Source organism: Lissotriton helveticus, chromosome 1_1 (assembly GCF_964261635.1).
Source record: "Lissotriton helveticus chromosome 1_1, aLisHel1.1, whole genome shotgun sequence".
Lineage (NCBI taxonomy): Eukaryota > Metazoa > Chordata > Amphibia > Caudata > Salamandridae > Lissotriton > Lissotriton helveticus.
Window position 1 is genome coordinate 635,045,186 of NC_136057.1, and position 19,881 is coordinate 635,065,066.

General features: G+C 47.0%; 1 protein-coding gene across 1 annotated transcript in view; it reads right to left on the reverse strand.

The window, feature by feature from the left end:
• Positions 1 to 19,881, reverse strand: part of NUDT5 (nudix hydrolase 5) — a 339,854-nt gene that overhangs the window by 102,749 nt on the left and 217,224 nt on the right. The window contains exon 8 of the mRNA XM_078654858.1: positions 6,396 to 6,501. Within this exon, the coding sequence (XP_078510984.1) occupies positions 6,396 to 6,501 (106 nt within the window). The remainder of the gene's footprint in view (positions 1 to 6,395; positions 6,502 to 19,881) is intronic.

Consider the following 19,881-nt stretch of genomic DNA (forward strand, 5'->3'; position numbering starts at 1 on the left):
GGACATCACTTCTGACCAGGAAGACATCACCTACCGGCAAGCAGTGGTACTGGTCACCCAAAAATATTAAGATCCATTCTGAGACCTGGGGAATATTCTGCGGTAAGGGATCTGTGGCTAGATAGTCTCTCTACCAGAAGGATAATGTTACTTATCCAGTAAGCATCTGTTCTTGGCATCTAGAGCCGTACATTCACATGCTTCGCATACTCCCACCATCTAGTGTTGGGTCCGGATGGTGGTAAGTTGTTTTTCTTTGAAGAAGTCTTTCCTATTCACGAGGTAAGGTTACTCCTCCTTTCGGTGATAGTGTGCATGCTCATCGACTCCATTGTTAGATTGTTTTCCAGCAAGAGGGTGAGACTGGAGTAAGTGTAGTATAGAGATGCCCATGCATATACACGTATAATGAAGTACTGAAACAATTACAAGTACCTGGGGAGGCGGGTGGGGGCATGTGAATCTACAGCTCTACATGCCAAGAACAGATGCTTACTGGGTAAGTAACATTATCCGTTCGAGGCATGTGTGCGGTCGATCCACATGCTTTGCATAGACTACAAAGCAGAACACTCCCAAAGCAATGGCTAACCTGTAGATGTTGCAGTTGTCTGAAATAGTGTTTGAAGTACTGCTTGGCCTACATTAGCTTGTTGTCGTGCTAACACATTTACACAATAGTGTTTGGTAAATGTGTGCAGTGTAGACCATGTAATTGCCTTACATTGGTCAGCTAGAGGCATGTTACCTAAAAAGGTCACAGAAGCCCATATCGTGCGAGTGGAGGTATGGATAAAGTTCTTTTAGCTGTAGCGTAGCATGTTTGAATGCATTTAACAATCCATCTTACAATACCAGATCTAGATATTGGATTGCCTTTGTGAGGCGGAACAAATGCAACAAACAGTTGTTTTGCGAACATCTTTTGTTCTATCTATGTAGTACAATAAAGCTCTTCTAATGTCAAGTGTGTGAAGAGTGCGTTCTGCTACAGAATCAGGTTGAGGAAAAAAGACTGGTAACTCAACTGATTGATGTGTATGAAGAACAGAAATAACTTTGGGAAGGAATTTAGGGTTGGTGCATAGAACTACCCTGCCTTTGTGTAGTTGAAAGAAGGGTTCCATGAGAGAAACTGCAAGTGACACTTATGTAATGGTTCAAAAAGTGGACCCATGAGCATTGTGAAAACAATGATGAGATTTCAAACTGGGGCAGGAGGAATCCTTGGTGGTATTACTCTCTCCAACCCCTCCACGAAAGCTTTGATTACTGGAACTCTGAATGGTGACAGATGTTGCCTGTTCTGTAAATACGCAGCTACTGCTGCAATGTGCAAACAAATAGATGTATAAGCTAGTGCAGATTGCTGTAAGTGCAACAAGTAACAGATAATATTTTGTATTGAAGCATCCAAAGGATTGATTTTGTTATTGCAGTATATAACAAATCTTTTCCACTTTGCTGTATAGCGAGCTCTGGTGGTAGGCCTTCTTTCTTCTTATAGAATAGTCATACAGTCTGGTGATTAATTTAAATAACCAAACTATGACTTCAGGTGCCAGATCTCTAGGTTCAGATCTTTGGGATTTGGATGTCGGATTTCTCCATGGCTCTGTGTGAGGAAACTGGAGGTGAGGTGTAGCTTTTGATGTGAAACTGGTGACAGCTCCAACAGTGTACCATGGCTGACGGGACCATGTGGGAGCTACTAGAATTAGTGTGAGGGATGTTTGCCAGAGTATCCGAACCAGACACGGAGTGAGCGGGAGAGGCGGAAAAGTGTGGGCAAATATTCCTGACCAGTTCATCCATAGGGCGTTGCCCTTTGAGAGTGGGTGTGGAAACCTGGAGCCGGAGCTTAGGCGTTTTGCGTTTTCTGATGTGGATAACAAGTCCATTTGTAGGAATCCCCATTGTGGAAAGTAGGGAAAGAACTTGGTGATGAAGTTCCCACTCGTGAATTTGCCGTTTCCTTCTGCTGAGAATGTCAGCAATTTGATTGTTTACACCTGGGAGGTTTCCTGGCAGAAGATAAATCCTGCAATGGATTGCCCAATTCCAATTGGCTTGAGTGAGTCTTGACACTTGAAAAGTGCCACCCCCGCCTTTGTACATAATACATTGCTGTGATGTCTGTTCGGACTAGGACAGTTGCCTATGAGATGAGTTTGAAAAGCTTTGAGTGCTAGAAAAACTGCTGGAAGCTCTAGATCGTTGATGTGGAGCTTTTGCGTTTGTTGCTCCACAGGCCTTGTATTGTGTAATTTTGGAGCGGAGCACCCCAACTTGTCAGAGATGCGTTTACTGTGAGCACGTTCTGTGGAATAGGGTCGATGAAAGGCCATCCTTTTGATAAGTTTTGTAGGTTCCACCACTGCAGAGAGCGATGGGTACGGCCGTCTACCAACACTAGATCGGTTAATTAACCCTGCGACTGATTCCACTAAGCATTGTTTCAGTGGACGCATGTTAAGTCTTGCATTGGGTACAATTGTGATGCAAGATGCCATCATTCTGAACAGTGGCATGAACACTCTGGCTGGTAAGTCTTGGTTGGACTGAAATTGTAGTATGATAGCCTGAATATTGTGAATTCTGGCTACATTGGAGAGGCTAGATCTTTGACTGTGTCTAGAGTCGCTCCTAGGTAAGACTGCATCTGTGGCGGATGCAGGTGAAATTTTTGTGCATGGACCGTGAAGCCTAGTTGATGAAATAGGTTTATTGAGATTTGTGTGTGTTGTAGACAGTTTTAGTAAGTGCTCGCTTTGATAAGCCAGTCATGTAGATATGGGGAGACGGAATATGTTGTCTTCCGAGATGAGCCACAACTACTTGCAAGCATTTGGTAAATACTCTAGGTGCTGTAGTCACTCCGAAGGGAAGTACTTAGAATAGGTCTTGGGGAACCATACTTTTTGGAAATGAGAAAATACAGTGTGTTTGGAGGGTTGCTGATAAGCTCTAGGCAATATCCTTGTTGGATAGTTTCAATCACCCATTTGTCTGTTATAGATTGCCAAATAGGGAGAAATTGTTGAAGTCTTCCCTCGACAGGTGCGGTATAGTTGGGGGGAAGCTTGGGCAAGTCACAGCCTATTATGGGAACGGGAGTTACAGGGTGTGTTGCCCTTACTCCTACCCTTGAAGTAGTTCCCTCTATAACCTCCCCGAAAAAAGCCTCTGGAGGGAGAGGACTGGTTGTTACCTTTGTATGTGGATTCTGGTCTGAGGATGTAGTTTTGGACCATCCTCAGTAAAAGGAAAGACAAAAGGAGCCTCTGTTTGAAGGAGACTAGAGAGTTCCCATGGACCTGGCCACTTCAGTGTCCTTTTTAATTTTTTCCAATGCCTGATCTACTTCAGGACCAAAGAGATGTCTCTTTTCAAATGGTTTGTTAAGAATGGATTGTTGGATCTGGGGTTTAAGCCCAGAGATCCTTAACCAAGCATGTCTCCTAAGCAGAATGCTAGTGTTCACCTCGCTAGCAGTATCAGCAGCATCTAGAGCACACCTTATGGAGGAATTTGAAATTGGCTTACCCTCATTTACTAAATCCTGCGCTTTTGCTTTATGCTCATCTGGGAAATATGGAAGCAATTGTTCTTTTTCATCCCAGTGTGCCCCGTCATACCTGGCTAGCAGGCCTTGTACATTTGAAATGCCCCACTGATTTGCAGCTTGAGCAGCTAAGCGCTTGCCAGAAGTGTCTACTAACTTAGGACTTCTTATCTAGTTGAAGAGCATCCCCCTGATCTTTGGGAATTGGCCCGCATACGAGCAACGACAATACCAGTGAATCTAGTGGCAGCTGGCCCTTGATAAATACTGGGTCTGTTGGGGGATTTATAATTAGTCATCTCTAGGAGTTGGGATACGTGCTCGTACTGGGTCCTTAAGTGTATGTTGAGACACGTTGATGAAATGTTTAAGCACAGGAAGTGCTTGTTACGAACTATGTGTGGATGGCTAAGGTCTCAAACAAAAAATCTTCTTCCAATGATTCTTTGTGCAGTGCCACCCCATGATATTGTGCAGCCCCGGCAATGAGTTCCTGGTGGGATACATTGTCATCTGGAGGAGATGGCTCAGCTGGGGAAAGGTCTGGGTCATTATCTGCTGGAGGATCAATTGTATAATCTGTCCAGGGATCTAATGGTAAATGTGTCGCCCATCAACATCGTCATCATAGTAAAATTGTGGAGAATCCAGAGGTGTAATTTGCAAAGGATTTGAAGGTGGAGAATGAGGTGGTGTAGGGGATGATGGTGGTGGTGGTGTATGAAAAGGATTGGTAGCAACAGGCTTTTTCTTTAAAGGGATCTTGTAAGTAGTGTCATCATCAGGAAGCATGGGTTTCTGAGGTAGTTTGGTATGAATATGTCCTATTTCAGGGTTAATATACAGTCAGTTTTGCTCGGGATCAGTTTTCAATGTTTAAATTCGGCATTGAACATAGACCTAGGCACATATAAATTGGGTATAACAGTAAGTCAATGTAAACATATATAGTTCAATAGGCAAGCCAACAATACAGAAATGGTCTTCTGACGAGTTTGGAAAATGTTCAGTCTTCATTTTCAAGCAAACCAGCCGACACGTGTTTCGTCGCATGAAGAACAATCTTTCCGCAACTTCCTCAGTGCTGTATGAGAAGATTATTAATTATTGTATTGTCGCTTAGCCGGTGATAATTCCGACCCGGCCGGGCCCAAGACAACAGGTCAGCTTCGGTTTTTAGTTAGAATCGGACGTGCGGTATCAAAGACCTCGTAGCACGTGTGCGCCCCGGATTCCAAATAAGAACCCAAATGGCGTAGTAAGAAACAAAAAGGTAGTCTGTAGTTAAGCCGTAGCAGAATGAGGCAGTCTGTATAGTTATAACAAGGAACACAGGGGCCCGTGGGGAAGGTGTCCTGGAATACTCGCTGTTGAGATTACCTTCGTCCGAGGAGTTATCCGTTCCTCGTGTGGGTTTCTCCCTACGGCGCCTGACTATACAGACTGCCTCATTCAAGCTCAACTCGGACAAAACAGAAGTATTGATCTTCAGGAAGAAGACCTCCACATGGGACCACAGTTGGTGGCCAATGGTACTTGTACCAACACCCACATCTACAGACCAAGCATACAACGTCAGTGTCATCCTCGAATGCCAACTAACCATGAAACGACAAGTTAAAAGTCACCCCCTCCTGCTTCCACACTCCTTGCATGTTTCACAGAATCTTTAGATAGACCCTAATCAACACCAGAAAGACCATTACACAGGCCCTGGTAACTTGATGCCTTGACTAGAGCAATACTCTCTATGACAGGACTTCCATCCAGCTTCTCAAAAGACTCCAGAAAGTACAGAACACCACAGCCAGATTCCTTCTTGACTTCCCCAAACGCACTCACATCACCCTCCCCCCCCCCCAATGGAAACACAGACTGCATCCATCGCAGAGAGAGCCACTCCTACATCGCTGCCAAGACCTGGAACGACCTGCCCTTCCACCTCCACACAGCACCCTCCCAGGCAGACTTCAGAAAGCAACTGAAGTCCTGGTTTTTTCGACAGAGACTCAACCTCCAGCACCCAAATACCCCTAGTGTTGACAAAGCTGCGCTATACAAATGCTGATTGATTGAGGGAGTGCTAGGCACATCGTCCAAAGGATTTCCCAACAACAGTACGTTTTCACTGTCGTCCAATATTTTCAGGCCATAATTTGTGGCATTCCAAATTATATAGGTCTACGTTGCGTTCACAAAAAACATATACCTACATCAAACACTATTGTGAAAGTTACTGTACATGTACACAAATGAAGCAAATAAACTGCCATGAGTTAGAGACCATATGAAATATATCTGCAGTTAGGCACCTTCAATAATAAAGATCCTGGTAACAAGGATACCATAGAAAGAAATGACTGACTGGGCAGAGGCTGAAGAATGCTGCATGCAGAAGTGCTGGAGAGACAATAAGCTAGCAGATGATTTGCAGACCTGGGCGGCGATGCCGATCTTCTAGAGTCCCCGAATGTTAGGCCCCCATGAGAGGCTACACGATTAACACTAGACAATGAAAATGTGTCTGAGGTCAGGCCTCTCGTGGGGAGGTGCGGGGGTTAAACTTGAGTCGGTGACCTTTATTGGCACATTGGGTGAGAGGTTGATGATAGGCGCCTAGGTCTGGCAGCTCGGGACTCCACGGTCCCTCTTTGTTGATCCCCAAGGGAGACATCCAATGATTCTTTTTCTTGCAGTGGTTGCAAGTAGCGTGGGGAGCGATCTTGTGGCATTGTTTCTATACCATAATTTAAATAGCAATAACAATGTATACTGCAAAAATATAAAAAACTACGATGAAACTCCCAATATACCAGTCTGAAATGAATACTCACCAAGTTTGGTCTTTGGTTTGATATTGGCTGCATCATCTCCATTAATTAATACAGTTACTATATAAGTTGCACAGTTTGATAAACCAGGATCCAGACAAACCACTGTGAAGTAAGAAAACAGATTACATTTAGGTTTCAAGAATGTTTTACTGGGAACAATATTAACTGCCCATCAAAAGATACCAATTAAATCGGTCAGTCTCCCAGAAGTAAACATGTTATGCCCATTTTAATACATCTCATTCCCTCATACAGCACTAGATGAAAGGTTATTTCTGCACTTGTGGAATAATTGGTAAAGGAATAGGAATGAGAAACATAGAGGGTTGGAAAACAAAGATAACATCTTGATCCCCAGCAATGAAAATCACTTTTGTTCAATGCACGTGACCCCAATTCTTTTCTTGCGCACATGCATTTGTAATTTTATTTGTAATGCAGCGCCGTTGTGAGACCGACACGAGTGTGACATGTTATATGGCGCTCGTGTCCGTTTCATATGTAGTGCTCTCAGTTAATAACAAGCTTGCCTTTGGGGAGGGGCGGGTTTTGAATGTTGAGTATTTGTATATATATATAGCAGCTTTTTGTCGGTTGGATATTCAAATATTGCACCTTACCCGATTCCTCAATGTCCGTCCTATGGAAATAAATCAGCATGTTTTAAAGAAGACACTGGTTTCTTGAGAATTCTTGTTACCAACCTTTTCTTCAAGGCGCACATCTCCTACAACTTTCATAATCTGGCTCTTCCCCAGTGCACACATGTACCACTAAATCGAAATCGGGCTGTACGGCCGAGTCACTAGGATATCTATGAACAAAGAGATCATACAACCATCTCCCTATCACTTCAAACCTTCCAAGAATGATCACGCCACCTCTATTTCCATAAATAATAAAGTCTTGACACCATGAAATCTCTGCCAACTTTGTTTCTACCGAGTGAGCACATTTATATCAGGCACCAAAACTAGCATCTTATTTACATGCTGGAGTGCCTATTTTAATATAGAAGCCAACTTGAGGACTGGTTCACACCACGCAGAGTCTGATGAACAATTTACCCTCCAAAAGTTCTTTTTGGTGCATACTCTAACTGCAGATCGCCGTTTAAATTTTCCCAAGGTGTTGGACAGAATTGAAAAACTTTAAGCACTACCTCTGCATGATGACTGGTAGTGTTATGTGGCTCCGATCCAATGTTGCTCCACTGTGGAAGTCATGTGCACAGCCATATATATGAACCACTCGTAGTCGCTTTCTATACTGCCCACACTCCCAGAGGCAGAGCACAACAGCAGACTGGCTGTGGAGAGTGTGCAAATCCCTAGACTCCGGACCTTATTAAGTGGAAAAAGAGTCCAGTTCCCAAAACGGGAAGGTGGGAGCGTTGCTGATAAATCTTGGGCTAGATAAATTATCCACCAGAAAATGTGTTACCAAAGGTACTTAACTTGTTCTTCTGATGGGCGTGCAATGCACGTGACCGCAATTCTTTTCTTGCGCACATGTATTTGTAATTTTATTTGTAATGCAGCGCCGTTGTGAGACCGACACGAGTGTGACATGTTATATGGCGCTCGTGTCCGTTTCATATGTAGTGCTCTCAGTTAATAACAAGCTTGCCTTTGGGGAGGGGCGGGTTTTGAATGTTGAGTATTTGTATATATATGGCAGCTTTTTGTCGGTTGGATATTCAAATATTGCACCTTACCCGATTCCTCAATGTCCGTCCTATGGAAATAAATCAGCATGTTTTAAAGAAGACACTGGTTTCTTGAGAATTCTTGTTACCAACCTTTTCTTCAAGGCGCACATCTCCTACAACTGCCCACAGATTTCTCACCTTTTAAATAGATACCAAGCAGTGCCTCCCAGGTGGTGGGTCAGTGAACTGGCTCAGACCAAAAAGTCCTGCTGGACTGAGTGGGCAAGGTGCCCATCTAATCAGACCTGGCTGTCCAGGCAGTAGTGCTTCATGAATGTATGAAATACTCATCCTCAGATCCACCCCTTTGGCCTGGGACGACTCCTGTTGGCCGACCGCACTGGGAACTGCCCCAACACCCACCGACCACTCACGCAACCTAGGGTTCATCCTCGACTCCACCCTCTCCATGACTAAACAGGTAAACCCCATCTCCTCCTCCTGCTTCAACACCCTCTGCTTGCTCCGCAGGATCTACAAGTGGATCCCCACTGAAACGATAAAAACAGTCACCCAGGCCCTCGTCAGCAGTAGGTTGGACTATGGAAACGCCCTCTACGCAGGAGCCTCCGCCAAACTCCTGAGACAGCTCCAACGCATCCAGAACGCCTCTGCACGCCTGATCCTCGACATCCCTCGCCGCAGTCACATCACACCCCACCTGAGAAACCTGCACTGGCTCCCGGTCAACAAGAGGATAACCTTCAAGCTCCTCACCCACGCACACAAGGTACTCCACAACACCGGACCAAAGTACCTCAACAGAGGACTCAGCTTCTACACCCCCACCCGCCAGCGCTGCTCCGCCGACCTCGCCCTAGTCCACGCTTCCGAAGAGCGACCTCCGGCAGCAGATCGTTCTCCCACCTCGCCGCTAAGATCTGGAACACCCTCACCATTCACCTACAGCAGACCCAAGACCTGCTGACCTTCAGAAAACTCCTCAAGACCTGGCTTTTCGAGCAGTAGCAGCATTCCCCACTCCAGCGCCTTGAGACCCTCACGGGTGAGTAGCGCGCTTTACAAATGATATGATTGATTGATTGATTGACAACAAAAGTGGCGCACCTGGAGCCGCCAGCGACCCGGGAAATCGTGAAGACCCGGTAGTGGGAGGGGCTTCAACGCACAAGTTACTTACCTTCGGTAACAACATATCTGTAAGAGACAGTAGTCAGTGTTCTATTCCTTATCTTAGAATATCCCCAGGTGTCAGACTGGATCCGGAAAGTTTGTCAGCAGTACCCCTGCGCGTCGCTAGGAGTCGTCTGCGGCTCCGCGGCCGTCAGCGTTGTGATCGCTGGGATGACATCGTCGGAGTACTTAGACGCCGCTCTCGCGTGCTGACGTCGGTTCTTTTTTTCCGCGCCAGCAAGAGCAGTACTCTTAGTCATTTTTTGACTAACTTTTTGATCTCTTTTGATCACTTTTCCAGTCGACCTTCAACTCGCGGTACCGAGAAGGATCCCTGGTTTTAAACCTTGCGAGGCCTGTCACCACCTGATGTCGGTGACTGACCCCCACCGTCGGTGCCTTTATTGCCTCGGGGCCGACCATGATGACAAGTCGTGCCCAGACTGCCAAAAGATGTGCGATTGCAGCAACACACTGATACAAAGCTCATAAAGAGTACAATAAGACCTAAAATACTGGGAACCTCCTAGATTGCAAGGCCAGGGAGCCGGCCACAAAGGGTGACTGCACAATAATCGGTGTCTCCAGATCGTGACAGACACGACAAGATCCACAAACGACGGACACGACAAAATCCACAAACGCCGGAGGCAAAATAATATGCACGGAAGCAGCCTGCCAGTCAGAGGGGGTTTAAAGAGGCTGGAAACTGCAAGTGCATCGATACCCATCAGCCCTCCAGTGTCACCTCGTAAGTGTCCCGGGCTAAAATTACACAGAGTGGGAAGTGAGGACTGAGTGGAATTTGAGGGGTGGTGGGGGCTCCTTCTGCCTCCGCGCCCCCGTGCCCCTCACCTGCAGCGCCCTGAACCTGCGGCGAATCATCGAGACTCCTTCCCTAAAGAGCTGTCCACTCGCCTACCTAGGAAACCCGGCAGAGGGGGGAATCCCCCCTGCGCAGGCAGCGGGGAGTACTGGTGCTAGACCTTCAGTGGCTGAAGGGACGCTACTCGACACTGCACATCAATGGCCAGCAGAAGGGGACCCAAGACGCAGGCTCAAAGCAAATTAGCAAAATTTGCCTGGGGCAAAACGGGTGAAGAGGACAATATCACCCCCGCAGGGGGAACAGAAGGCCCTCAACATTAAACTCCCCACCCAGATGTAACCCTTCAAGATGTCATGGAGGCCATTACTGGAGTGCGGATCTCACTAGAAACTCGAATTGACTCCGTTAATATTGAGGTTTCCCTCATCAGAGCCGACCTACGTAAAATGGACTCTGGAGTGAAGGAAGTGGAGCAGGCTACCGAAACGCTAACCTCAGACACAGCTTCTTAAGCAACAAGTGATTCAACTCCGGGACCAACAGATGAAAATGGAGGGCTACTGGAGGAGTACGAAGTGAGAGGGGAAAAGAATAACATTCGCATTCTGGGAGTCCCGGAACGGGCGGAGGAACCGGCGGCGGACCTCTTTGTCGAGGACTTAGTACTGCCAAAACTTCAACCGAAGAGTCTCTCAGGTTACTTTTCTATTGAACGCGCTCACAGAGTCCCGGGGGGTAGACCAAAGCCTGGAGCCCCTCCGAGGCCAATTATCGCAAGAGTGTTCAACTTTCTTGACTGGGAGGTCATACTCCAGACAGCCCGAGCCAACCCGCCTTTGAAACTGGAAGATAATGCAATCACCTTCTTCCCAGACTTTACCACTAAAGTTCAAGCCCAACGACAAAGTTTCATAACGGTCAAGAAAGCACTGCGGGATAAAGAAATAAAATACTCTATGCTCTTCCCAGTCTAGACTCCGGGTTGAGTCAGAGGGTAAAACTTTTCTTTTGTCCCCAGAAGAGACATGGGAATGGCGGGAGGGCTGGCGGAGAGTTGGGAAGCCGAATGGAAACCGAAATGACAGAACCCGTGGCAATAGAATGCCACGGGTTGTAACCAAGCACCGCACGAATGGGGTGGGGGCGGGTGGGGACAGGCAGGGTGGAGCAGGGGAAAGGGAGGGGTATTCTTTTTGTTAGTTATAATGTTGAATGTCACAAAACAAAGTGTTCTGAACCAGATTTGAAAAGCAGTCCCCCCCCCCCCGATATGGCATGGTATAGAAAGATGGTGTTACGGAGTGCTAATAACTTGCTGGGGGAGATAGTTACCACTCCAGGGATATCCGCAGGAGTTTTGCAGGACCCCAACATCGATTTCTCATGGGTAGCACAATAGAAACGAAATTGTCCATGACGTGGAATGTGAACGGCCTGGGAGACAAAATAAAGAGGGGGTGGTATTGCAATACCTCAAAGGACAGACACCTGATTTAGTATTACTGCAGGAAACGCACCTAGTGGGTAATAGCTGCAAGGCCCTCAACAGGTGGGGATACAAACTTTTGGTTCACGCAGGGTTTACAACCGGTTCCAGAGGTGCGGGTATTTTAGTGCGGAAAAACCTAGCCCTCACAACCACTCATACAAGGGCCAACCCACAGGGCCGATTCGCAGTGCTGAAGGCCAGTTGGGAGGATAAGCCGATAAATGTGATATCAGTGTATCTCCCACCAGCACTGGGCAAAGAAGCACTCAGCGATTTAGGCAACATCCTAATAGATCTCCCAGAAGGTACATTAATACTGGGAGGTGATTTTAACAGGACTATGGACGATGCACTAGATAGGCATCCTCGACTACCCCCAACGCGACACAGCACTCAAATGGAGGAGTTTACTCGAGCCATGGGACTGACAGAAATATGGCGCTCATTGCAACCAAACACAACATATTACGCCCACTACTCTCATGCACACAACAGTATGTCCCGTATTGATTACTTCCTGACGCACCTGCCAGACCTTGGCCACTTTCAAAACCCTTGCGGACTCCCCAGGGGCATCTCAGATCATTCCCCAGTCTCGAACTCACCTTCAACCAACAGAGACAGCGTAGCTCCATAATTATTAATCCTTGGCACCTAACTATTCCAGACATAAAAGAGGATCTCACTAAACACACACTACTACTTTGCCGAAAATCTAGGGTCAGTGGCCTCAGCGCAGACTATTTGGGAAGCTTATAAAGTGGTGGTGAAAAGGCATGCTTTGGCATTAAAGACAACAAAACCAACAAATATTGCAATTAGAGAAGGAGCTTCACCCACCAACTAGAGACACAAAACAACTCCTCACCTAGCGAAACCAACATGCACCGCTTAACCACCGCTTAACCATTGAACAACTTGAATATAAAAATATGGTACAAGAAAAAACTCAAGCGAAACTACTTCACACACGTCACAGGGTTTATGAACTGGGAGATAGAGCGGGGAAAATGCTTGCTGGGCTAGAGAGGAGGGAACAATGGGTCCCTGAACTATCCGTTGGCGAAAATTAAAGGATCTTGGATCCCCAAGATGTGGGGGAGGCATTTGCGGATTTGGAGGCGGTGTATTCCTCCTCCACCACTTACACATCGGAGGAATCACGTCAGCTGTTGACTGACATAAACCTGCCCTCATTGTCAGATACAGAAAGGGCGGAGTTGAATGCAGACATAACGGATGAAGATATCTACAAAGCCATTTTGCGTAGCGAGGAATGGTATGGCCCTCAGTTCATCCAACCGCCCATTCCCTGTTATAATAGGTACAGTGCACTGGAGGCCGTCGATTGACGTATGGAACCCCCGGGAACATCTCGCCCACCTATAGCCTTAATTGAAACCGCATATATCCAAACTTGTAACTTACAGAGCTTAAACCTAGACTGTGGTAATCCTATGCCCACCCTTTTGGCAACTGGGGAGGACAACCGCAAAGTACGGGGCAATGATTGTTCCACATGCGAGGGGAGAATTGTGGTAGATTGTATTATACCGCAGGTTACAGGTAATGCTGAGATTAAGGAGCTTATTACTCCAAATTCCACCATTGGACATGGGACTGTACCTGTTATAACAACCACTAAAGGCAAAAGTAGAGACTTGAGCGTCGTTTCTTGGAACATCACAGGTCTCAGGAATAAAACAACCCTCCCCGATTGGAACGAACTAATAGAAGGGTATGACCTGTGTATTTTCCAAGAGACATGGTGCTTGGAACCAGTATACAAGCCTGGCTTTTCTACCTTCCATGTCCCTGCAACTCCCTCCAAAAGAGGTCGCCCGTCTGGAGGTTTGTTTGTCTGGGTTAAAATCTCATTAAATTGCAAGATCTTCCTCTCCCCTAATATCTCCCATGACATGATGAGGCTAACAATTCGGATTCCCCAAGCCCCAGAGACTCTGGAAGTCTTTAACATATATGCCAGAGGTATACCAGGGGGGGGTGAATCTCCAACTATAGCTTTACTTGCAGACTCACTCAGTAGCTGTCCCCCGGATACATTGCCGCTAATAGCTGGCGACTTCAACTGCACATTCGAGCCGCTGACTGTCGACGGCGCGGCAGGTCTACCGGAGGAAGATGCGAGATGGGGAATCCCACAATTGACGATCGTGCCCATTAAAAAGTGGACGTCTACCACCATCCAAATTAATGCCATGGTGCTGGAACATGCTTTGGTAGCAGTCAACGGACGCAAGCCGGGCTGAAGAAGGCTGTGATGCCAGAAACCGGTCCCCGGAAGCTTGTTTCCTTCCCAGTATAAGAATTGGCTTGGTAGTTTGGTTTGCCCTGTTCCCATCATGCACTGGGACAGGAACAGACTAATTTGCATATAGCCAGGTTCTGAGCTGGGATGGTGCAGTGAGCTAAAAAACGGTGATGGATTAAAACCATGATCTCTTGACTTGGTAAGAGTATTCTGCATCATTCAGAGGCTCTGTCCATCACCACCCCCCTTTTCCAAAATCGGTTTTATCCACACTATGTGTGGGAGGGTATACTCAGACGTGAGTCCCTTGCTCATTGCACCATCAGGATTCAAGCAAGCCGGGCCGAAGAAGGCTGTGATGCCAGAAACCGGTCCCCGGAAGCTTGTTTCCTTCCCAGTATAAGAATTGGCTTGGTAGTTTGGTTTGCCTTGTTCCCATCATGCACTGGGACAGGAACAGGCTAATTTGCATATAGCCAGGTTCTGAGCTGGGATGGTGCAGTGAGCTAAAAAACGGTGATGGATTAAAACCATGATCTCTTGACTTGGTAAGAGTATTCTGCATCATTCAGAGGCTCTGTCCATCACCACCCCCCTTTTCCAAAAACTGTACCTGTTACAACAACCACTAAAGGCAAAAGTAGAGACTTGAGCGTCGTTTCTTGGAACATCGCAGGTCTCAGGAATAAAACAACCCTCCCCGATTGGAACGAACTAATAGAAGGGTATGACCTGTGTATTTTCCAAGAGAGATGGTGCTTGGAACCAGTATACAAGCCCGGCTTTTCTACCTTCCATGTCCCTGCAACTCCCTCCAAAAGAGGTCGCCCGTCTGGAGGTTTGTTTGTCTGGGTTAAAATCTCATTAAATTGCAAGATCTCCCTCTCCCCTAATATCTCCCATGACATGATGAGGCTAACAATTCGGATTCCCCAAGCCCCAGAGACTCTGGAAGTCTTTAACATACATGCCAGAGGTATACCAGGGGGGGGTAAATCTCCAACTATAGCTTTACTTGCAGACTCACTCAGTAGCTGTCCCCCGGATACATTGCCGCTAATAGCTTGCGACTTCAACTGCACATTCGAGCCGCTGACTGTCGACGGCGCGGCAGATGCGAGATGGGGAATCCCACAATTGACGATCGTGCCCATTAAAAAGTGGACGTCTACCACCATCCAAATTAATGCCATGGTGCTGGAACATGCTTTGGTAGCAGTCAACGGACGCACTCCGTCTGACTTCTCCGGAGCATGCACCTATAACAGAGTTAGTTGCCCAAGTAGAATCGACTACATCCTGGTAGATAGGAGATTGTGGAAACGTGTTGGATATGGTGGTTATCCCGTCTATTCACAGTGACCACAACCCCCTATCTCTCAGCCTGAGCAATCTGATAAACATGGAAAACCCCCTGTCCAACAATAGATTTACAATGGCGACAAGAGAAATAGTACCTTCGAACTGCAAAAGGTTTATCAAATGGCACAAATTTGCTATCAATGAGCAAAAGATCAATGCAGTGGAGGAAATCGTTAAAGATCAGACGGAGAAGCTTTCCACACTCTGTGCCGATGATCCCGGCTCTGTCCAGGTTAATATGGCATATGAGGAGACAATAGATAGGATGGCCACCCTCTTCCATGACGGAGGTGTGATATGCCGCCAGAAACGAAGGAAGCCTGCTGCCAGGTGGTATAGCCACGACTGCAGGGAGGCTAAGTCTAATTTAATCTGTGCCATCAAAACTCGAGATCCCACTGAGGTTCGCCTAGCTCGTGCCGTGTATAGGCGCGCACTATTAGTTGCAAAGAGGGCTTGGGATGATTCCCATTGGGAGGAGTTAAAATTGGCTAGCCAGAATAGGAATGGGGAACGTTTCTGGGCCTTGGTACGAAATAATAGCGATGATGGATCCGACCAACTACCCAACCACATCACGGATGGGGATTGGTACGAGCACTTCAGGAAACTGTATGCAGGGGTAGGGGTCCTCGAGAATATCGAGGCAACAGCCGAATACTCACCACTCCTCCATGATATACCCCCATTCATGGACCAAATAGGGCAGAGGGAGGTAGAATCAGCAATCAGTAAAATCGTCCAAGGCAAGGCACCGGGCCAGGATGGCATTCCTGCCGATCTGTTTCGTGCCAGCCCCAAGCAATGGTCCAAATTCTTCTCCCTTTTGACCAATGCCCTCCTGCTAGGGTCTCCAGTCCCAAACTCCTGGAAGGGAGCAGAAGTGATCCCTATATATAAGAAGAGGTCAAGGGGCGACCCTGCCAACTATCGGCCGATCAGCCTGATCGACGCCGGTCAGAAGGTGGTTGGCAGAGTCCTCCTTGAAAGGATCCTATCCTGGGCAGAGGAGAATAGCATTATCTCCCCCTTCCAGGCGGGGTTTAGGGCTTGTACAAGTACTGTTGACCAGGCTTTCAGACTGTTATTACTGCATTGGAAGACAGTCTCGATTAGCAAGGGTGGTCTGTACTTGGCCTTTATCGATTTGAAGAACGCGTTTGATCAGGTCCCCCGAGGGCGGTTGTGGGCGGTCCTTCACGAGATGGGGTTCCCTCCGCCCATCCTGCACTTGTTCGCCCGCATGCACGATGGAACGTACGCACGCATTCGGTGGGGCACGAAGGAGCAGTTAACAGAAAAAAGTCCGGTGAACAGAGGTGTCCGCCAAGGATGTGTTCTGGCGCCGACCCTCTTTTCCCTATTTGTTAATGGGGTGGCTTCTTTTTTAACCGACATCGATGCTGACGCCCCTAGTTTGGCTGGTGTGAAGGTCCCCGCCATGCTCTTTGCCGACGACACATTATTAGTTTCCAAAACGCCTATGGGGCTCCAAAAATTGTTAGATCGATATTGTGATTCTGTAAATTAAGGGGCTTGGTCATCAATACTTGTAAAACAAAGCTCCTTTATTTTAATCCCAGCAGAAAAGCTAATCGCACGCTCACCCTCAATGAAGAGCCGCTAGAGCGGGTCAAAACGTTCGATTATCTTGGGATTAGGATATCCGACCAACTCTAGTGGAAGCCCCAAATTGAAAAGATGGCCTTAAACCATAAACGGGTCGTGGGTGCCATAAGCAGGGAGCATAGATCTTCAGTTTTCAGACCTATAGCCCCTGCCCTTGAGATCTATGCAGCAAAAGCAGTAGGCAGTGCATTGTATGGGGCAGAGCTCTGGGGCTTTTGTAATGTTGACCTGCTAGTAATGGCTGAAAACCAATTTTATAAAGAGCTGCTGTCCATCCCCAGGAGTTCCCCAAGCAAGCCCATTCGATACGATCTTGGACGCAGATCTATCAAAGACCTTATAACTCTGCGTCCGCTTCTCTATTGGGCTCGTCTAGGGCGTACACCAGAGCTAGAGAGCTACGTAGACGGCCTTAAAGAAATCATGAGCTTGCAGGGGTCATATAAAATAGTTTGGCTTTCAAAAATAAAGGAACTCCTGATGGCCATCGGTCTTTGGGTGGCATGGGAGTCTGGTGCTTCATTGTCCAAACTAGAGGTCAATCGGGCTTACTGGGGGTGGGTCGATGCCCAGGAATCTAGAGCGGATAACTTGGGCAGGCTCACCGACGAGTTTCAACTGCACAAAACTGTTCCCTTTCTTGAACCCTACATGGACTTCATTAGAAAACCAAGAGATAGGGCATTGTATGTGCAGTTCAGAATAGGAACCCTACCAGTCCGTGAACGCACCTCTAAATGGAAACCCCCGCACCAGACGCCTGCCACCTGCCCGCACTGCAGCACCGAACTGGAAACTATCCCACATGTTTTCTTTGTCTGTAGTGCTTATAATAAGTCCAGATCCAAATGGTTAAAACCTGTTTGTCTCCTTCTTGAGACCAGACGTCACGCCCCAGCCCTAAGAATCTTGCAATCTGATCCTACCACAGTACTGGCATGTGGGGTAGCCAAATTTCTTGGTTGGGCGTGGGTGATCAGATGCAAAGCTATGTGACGAACCCCCTCTTAGGCAATCCTTGGTTTCTTGTTTCTTTTTTTAAAACTCAAAGCTGTAAATCGTTTAATACTGTTTTAAACTGTCTTTTTAATTATTTATTGAGTGTTTTTAAGAATATGAATTGCATTTTAATTGTTATGTGCTTTTAAGATATCAATATATCGAAATAAAGCTTTGTACTACTACAAAGCCATATTTAACATCTAATCAGGGAAGGCAATGGGGCTAATGGGATTCCAATTGAGTTCCTCAAATCGATGGGCCAACGGGTGACACCCCATCTTAAACATATTTCTATAGAAAGCTTAGAGAAGGGAATCCTGCCTGAAGATCAAAGATTGGCCTCCATAGTGGTAATCTGTAAACCTGGGAAGCCGGCGAACAGCTTTAGCTCCTATAGATCGATCTGCCTGATTAATGCGGAGGCTAAAATTCTAGTGCAACTGCTGGTGTCCCGTCTGAGTGTCATTCTCCTGTCGTTGGTGCATGCAGATCAATCGGCCTTTGTCCCGGGATGGAACACAGCACTAAATATTCGCAGAGTAAATAATGCCTTAGCACGTCAACCATGTATAGAAGAAGCCGCGGTAATACTGGTGCTGGAAGCCTCCATGGCATTCGATTCTAAAGAATGGCCTTATCTCTTCGAAGTCCTGATTCGTCTGGGGTTTGGCCCGCGGTTTGTGAAATGGGTCAGGCTGCTTTACACTGAGTTACGGGGGCAAGTTGGGGTGAATAACCGCACATCCCGAACGTTTAAACTGAACAGATGGACTAGACAAGGCTGCCCCCTGCCCCCCCTACTTTACACCTTAGTACTAGAAGCACTGGCATCCTGGATGAGACATGACGTGGCTCTTTGGGGGCTAAAATATGACAATAAGGATAGGATGCAGACGACATCCTGATCTACTTAGCATCCCCATATGCCTCAATACACAGCCTACAAAATATATTCACAAATTTCGGCAAATATTCAGGATATGCTATTAATTGGAATGAGTCCGTATTATCTGGGTGTCGGCATGGCCCCACACCTAGATTGCCCCGGGGATGTGAGCTTGCAGTGGTCTCTAAAGGGTTTAGGTATTTGGGGATCTACATTACACCCAACCCTCGAACTTTTTATGACAACTTAGCAGTCCCCTTAAATAGGCTCCATGATGACGTCAAACATTGGAGGTCGCTACCATTGTCTTTAGTGGGTGGAGCGGCCCTATTTAAAATGCGGGCTCTACTGCGATTCTACATATATGTTTTAATAGCGTGGAGGCAGAGATCCACACATTATAGTGGGATGGAGGGGCACCGCGATAGCCCTGGGAAAGTTGACAAAGGGGTGGTTGGAGGGGGGGGGGGCGGGGGGGGGGGGGGGGATCACTCTCCCAGATATACGGCTCTATTACTGGGCATCACAACTGGTGGCAATTAACCACTGGCTATATGGCCATCCTTTGAACCCAGCATATAGGTTAGAAAGATATCAGAAGAGACAAGAGGGTTTTCTTGGGGCCCTATACACCAAGGTTCGTAAAAGGAGGTATTTGTGCCCTATGGCTCAATCACCATCTGGCAACTATGCGTCTGGGCTGGACGGGAGTATTGACGAAAGCCACACCCATATGGTCTTATCAACAGCTAGGGTTGCTCTGTCACTATAGGGGTTTTGACAAATGGGACATCATTGGAATATCCACCATATGAGATCTCATACACAAAGGTAAGATTCTCACATTCAAAGACTTGCAAGTGAAAAACGAACTAGCACAAGGGGAGGTACTTAGATTTCTACAGATTCACCATGCTGTTAAATCAGCACTTCCCGACTTAACAACACTATCTGAATCGTCTCCCTTGGAGGACCGGTTATTGTCAGAACCCATCCTAGACAAAGCCATTTCCCTCGCATATCGTAAATTGTGTAACAATTTGCCAGACCCTTTCCACACTCTCAGAAACTGCTGGCAGGCGGATTTAGGACCAATTGACGATGATGACCAGCAGGCGGCATCGATGTCCCCAAGAGAGGCAGCCATAAACCATCGCTTTAAATTGAT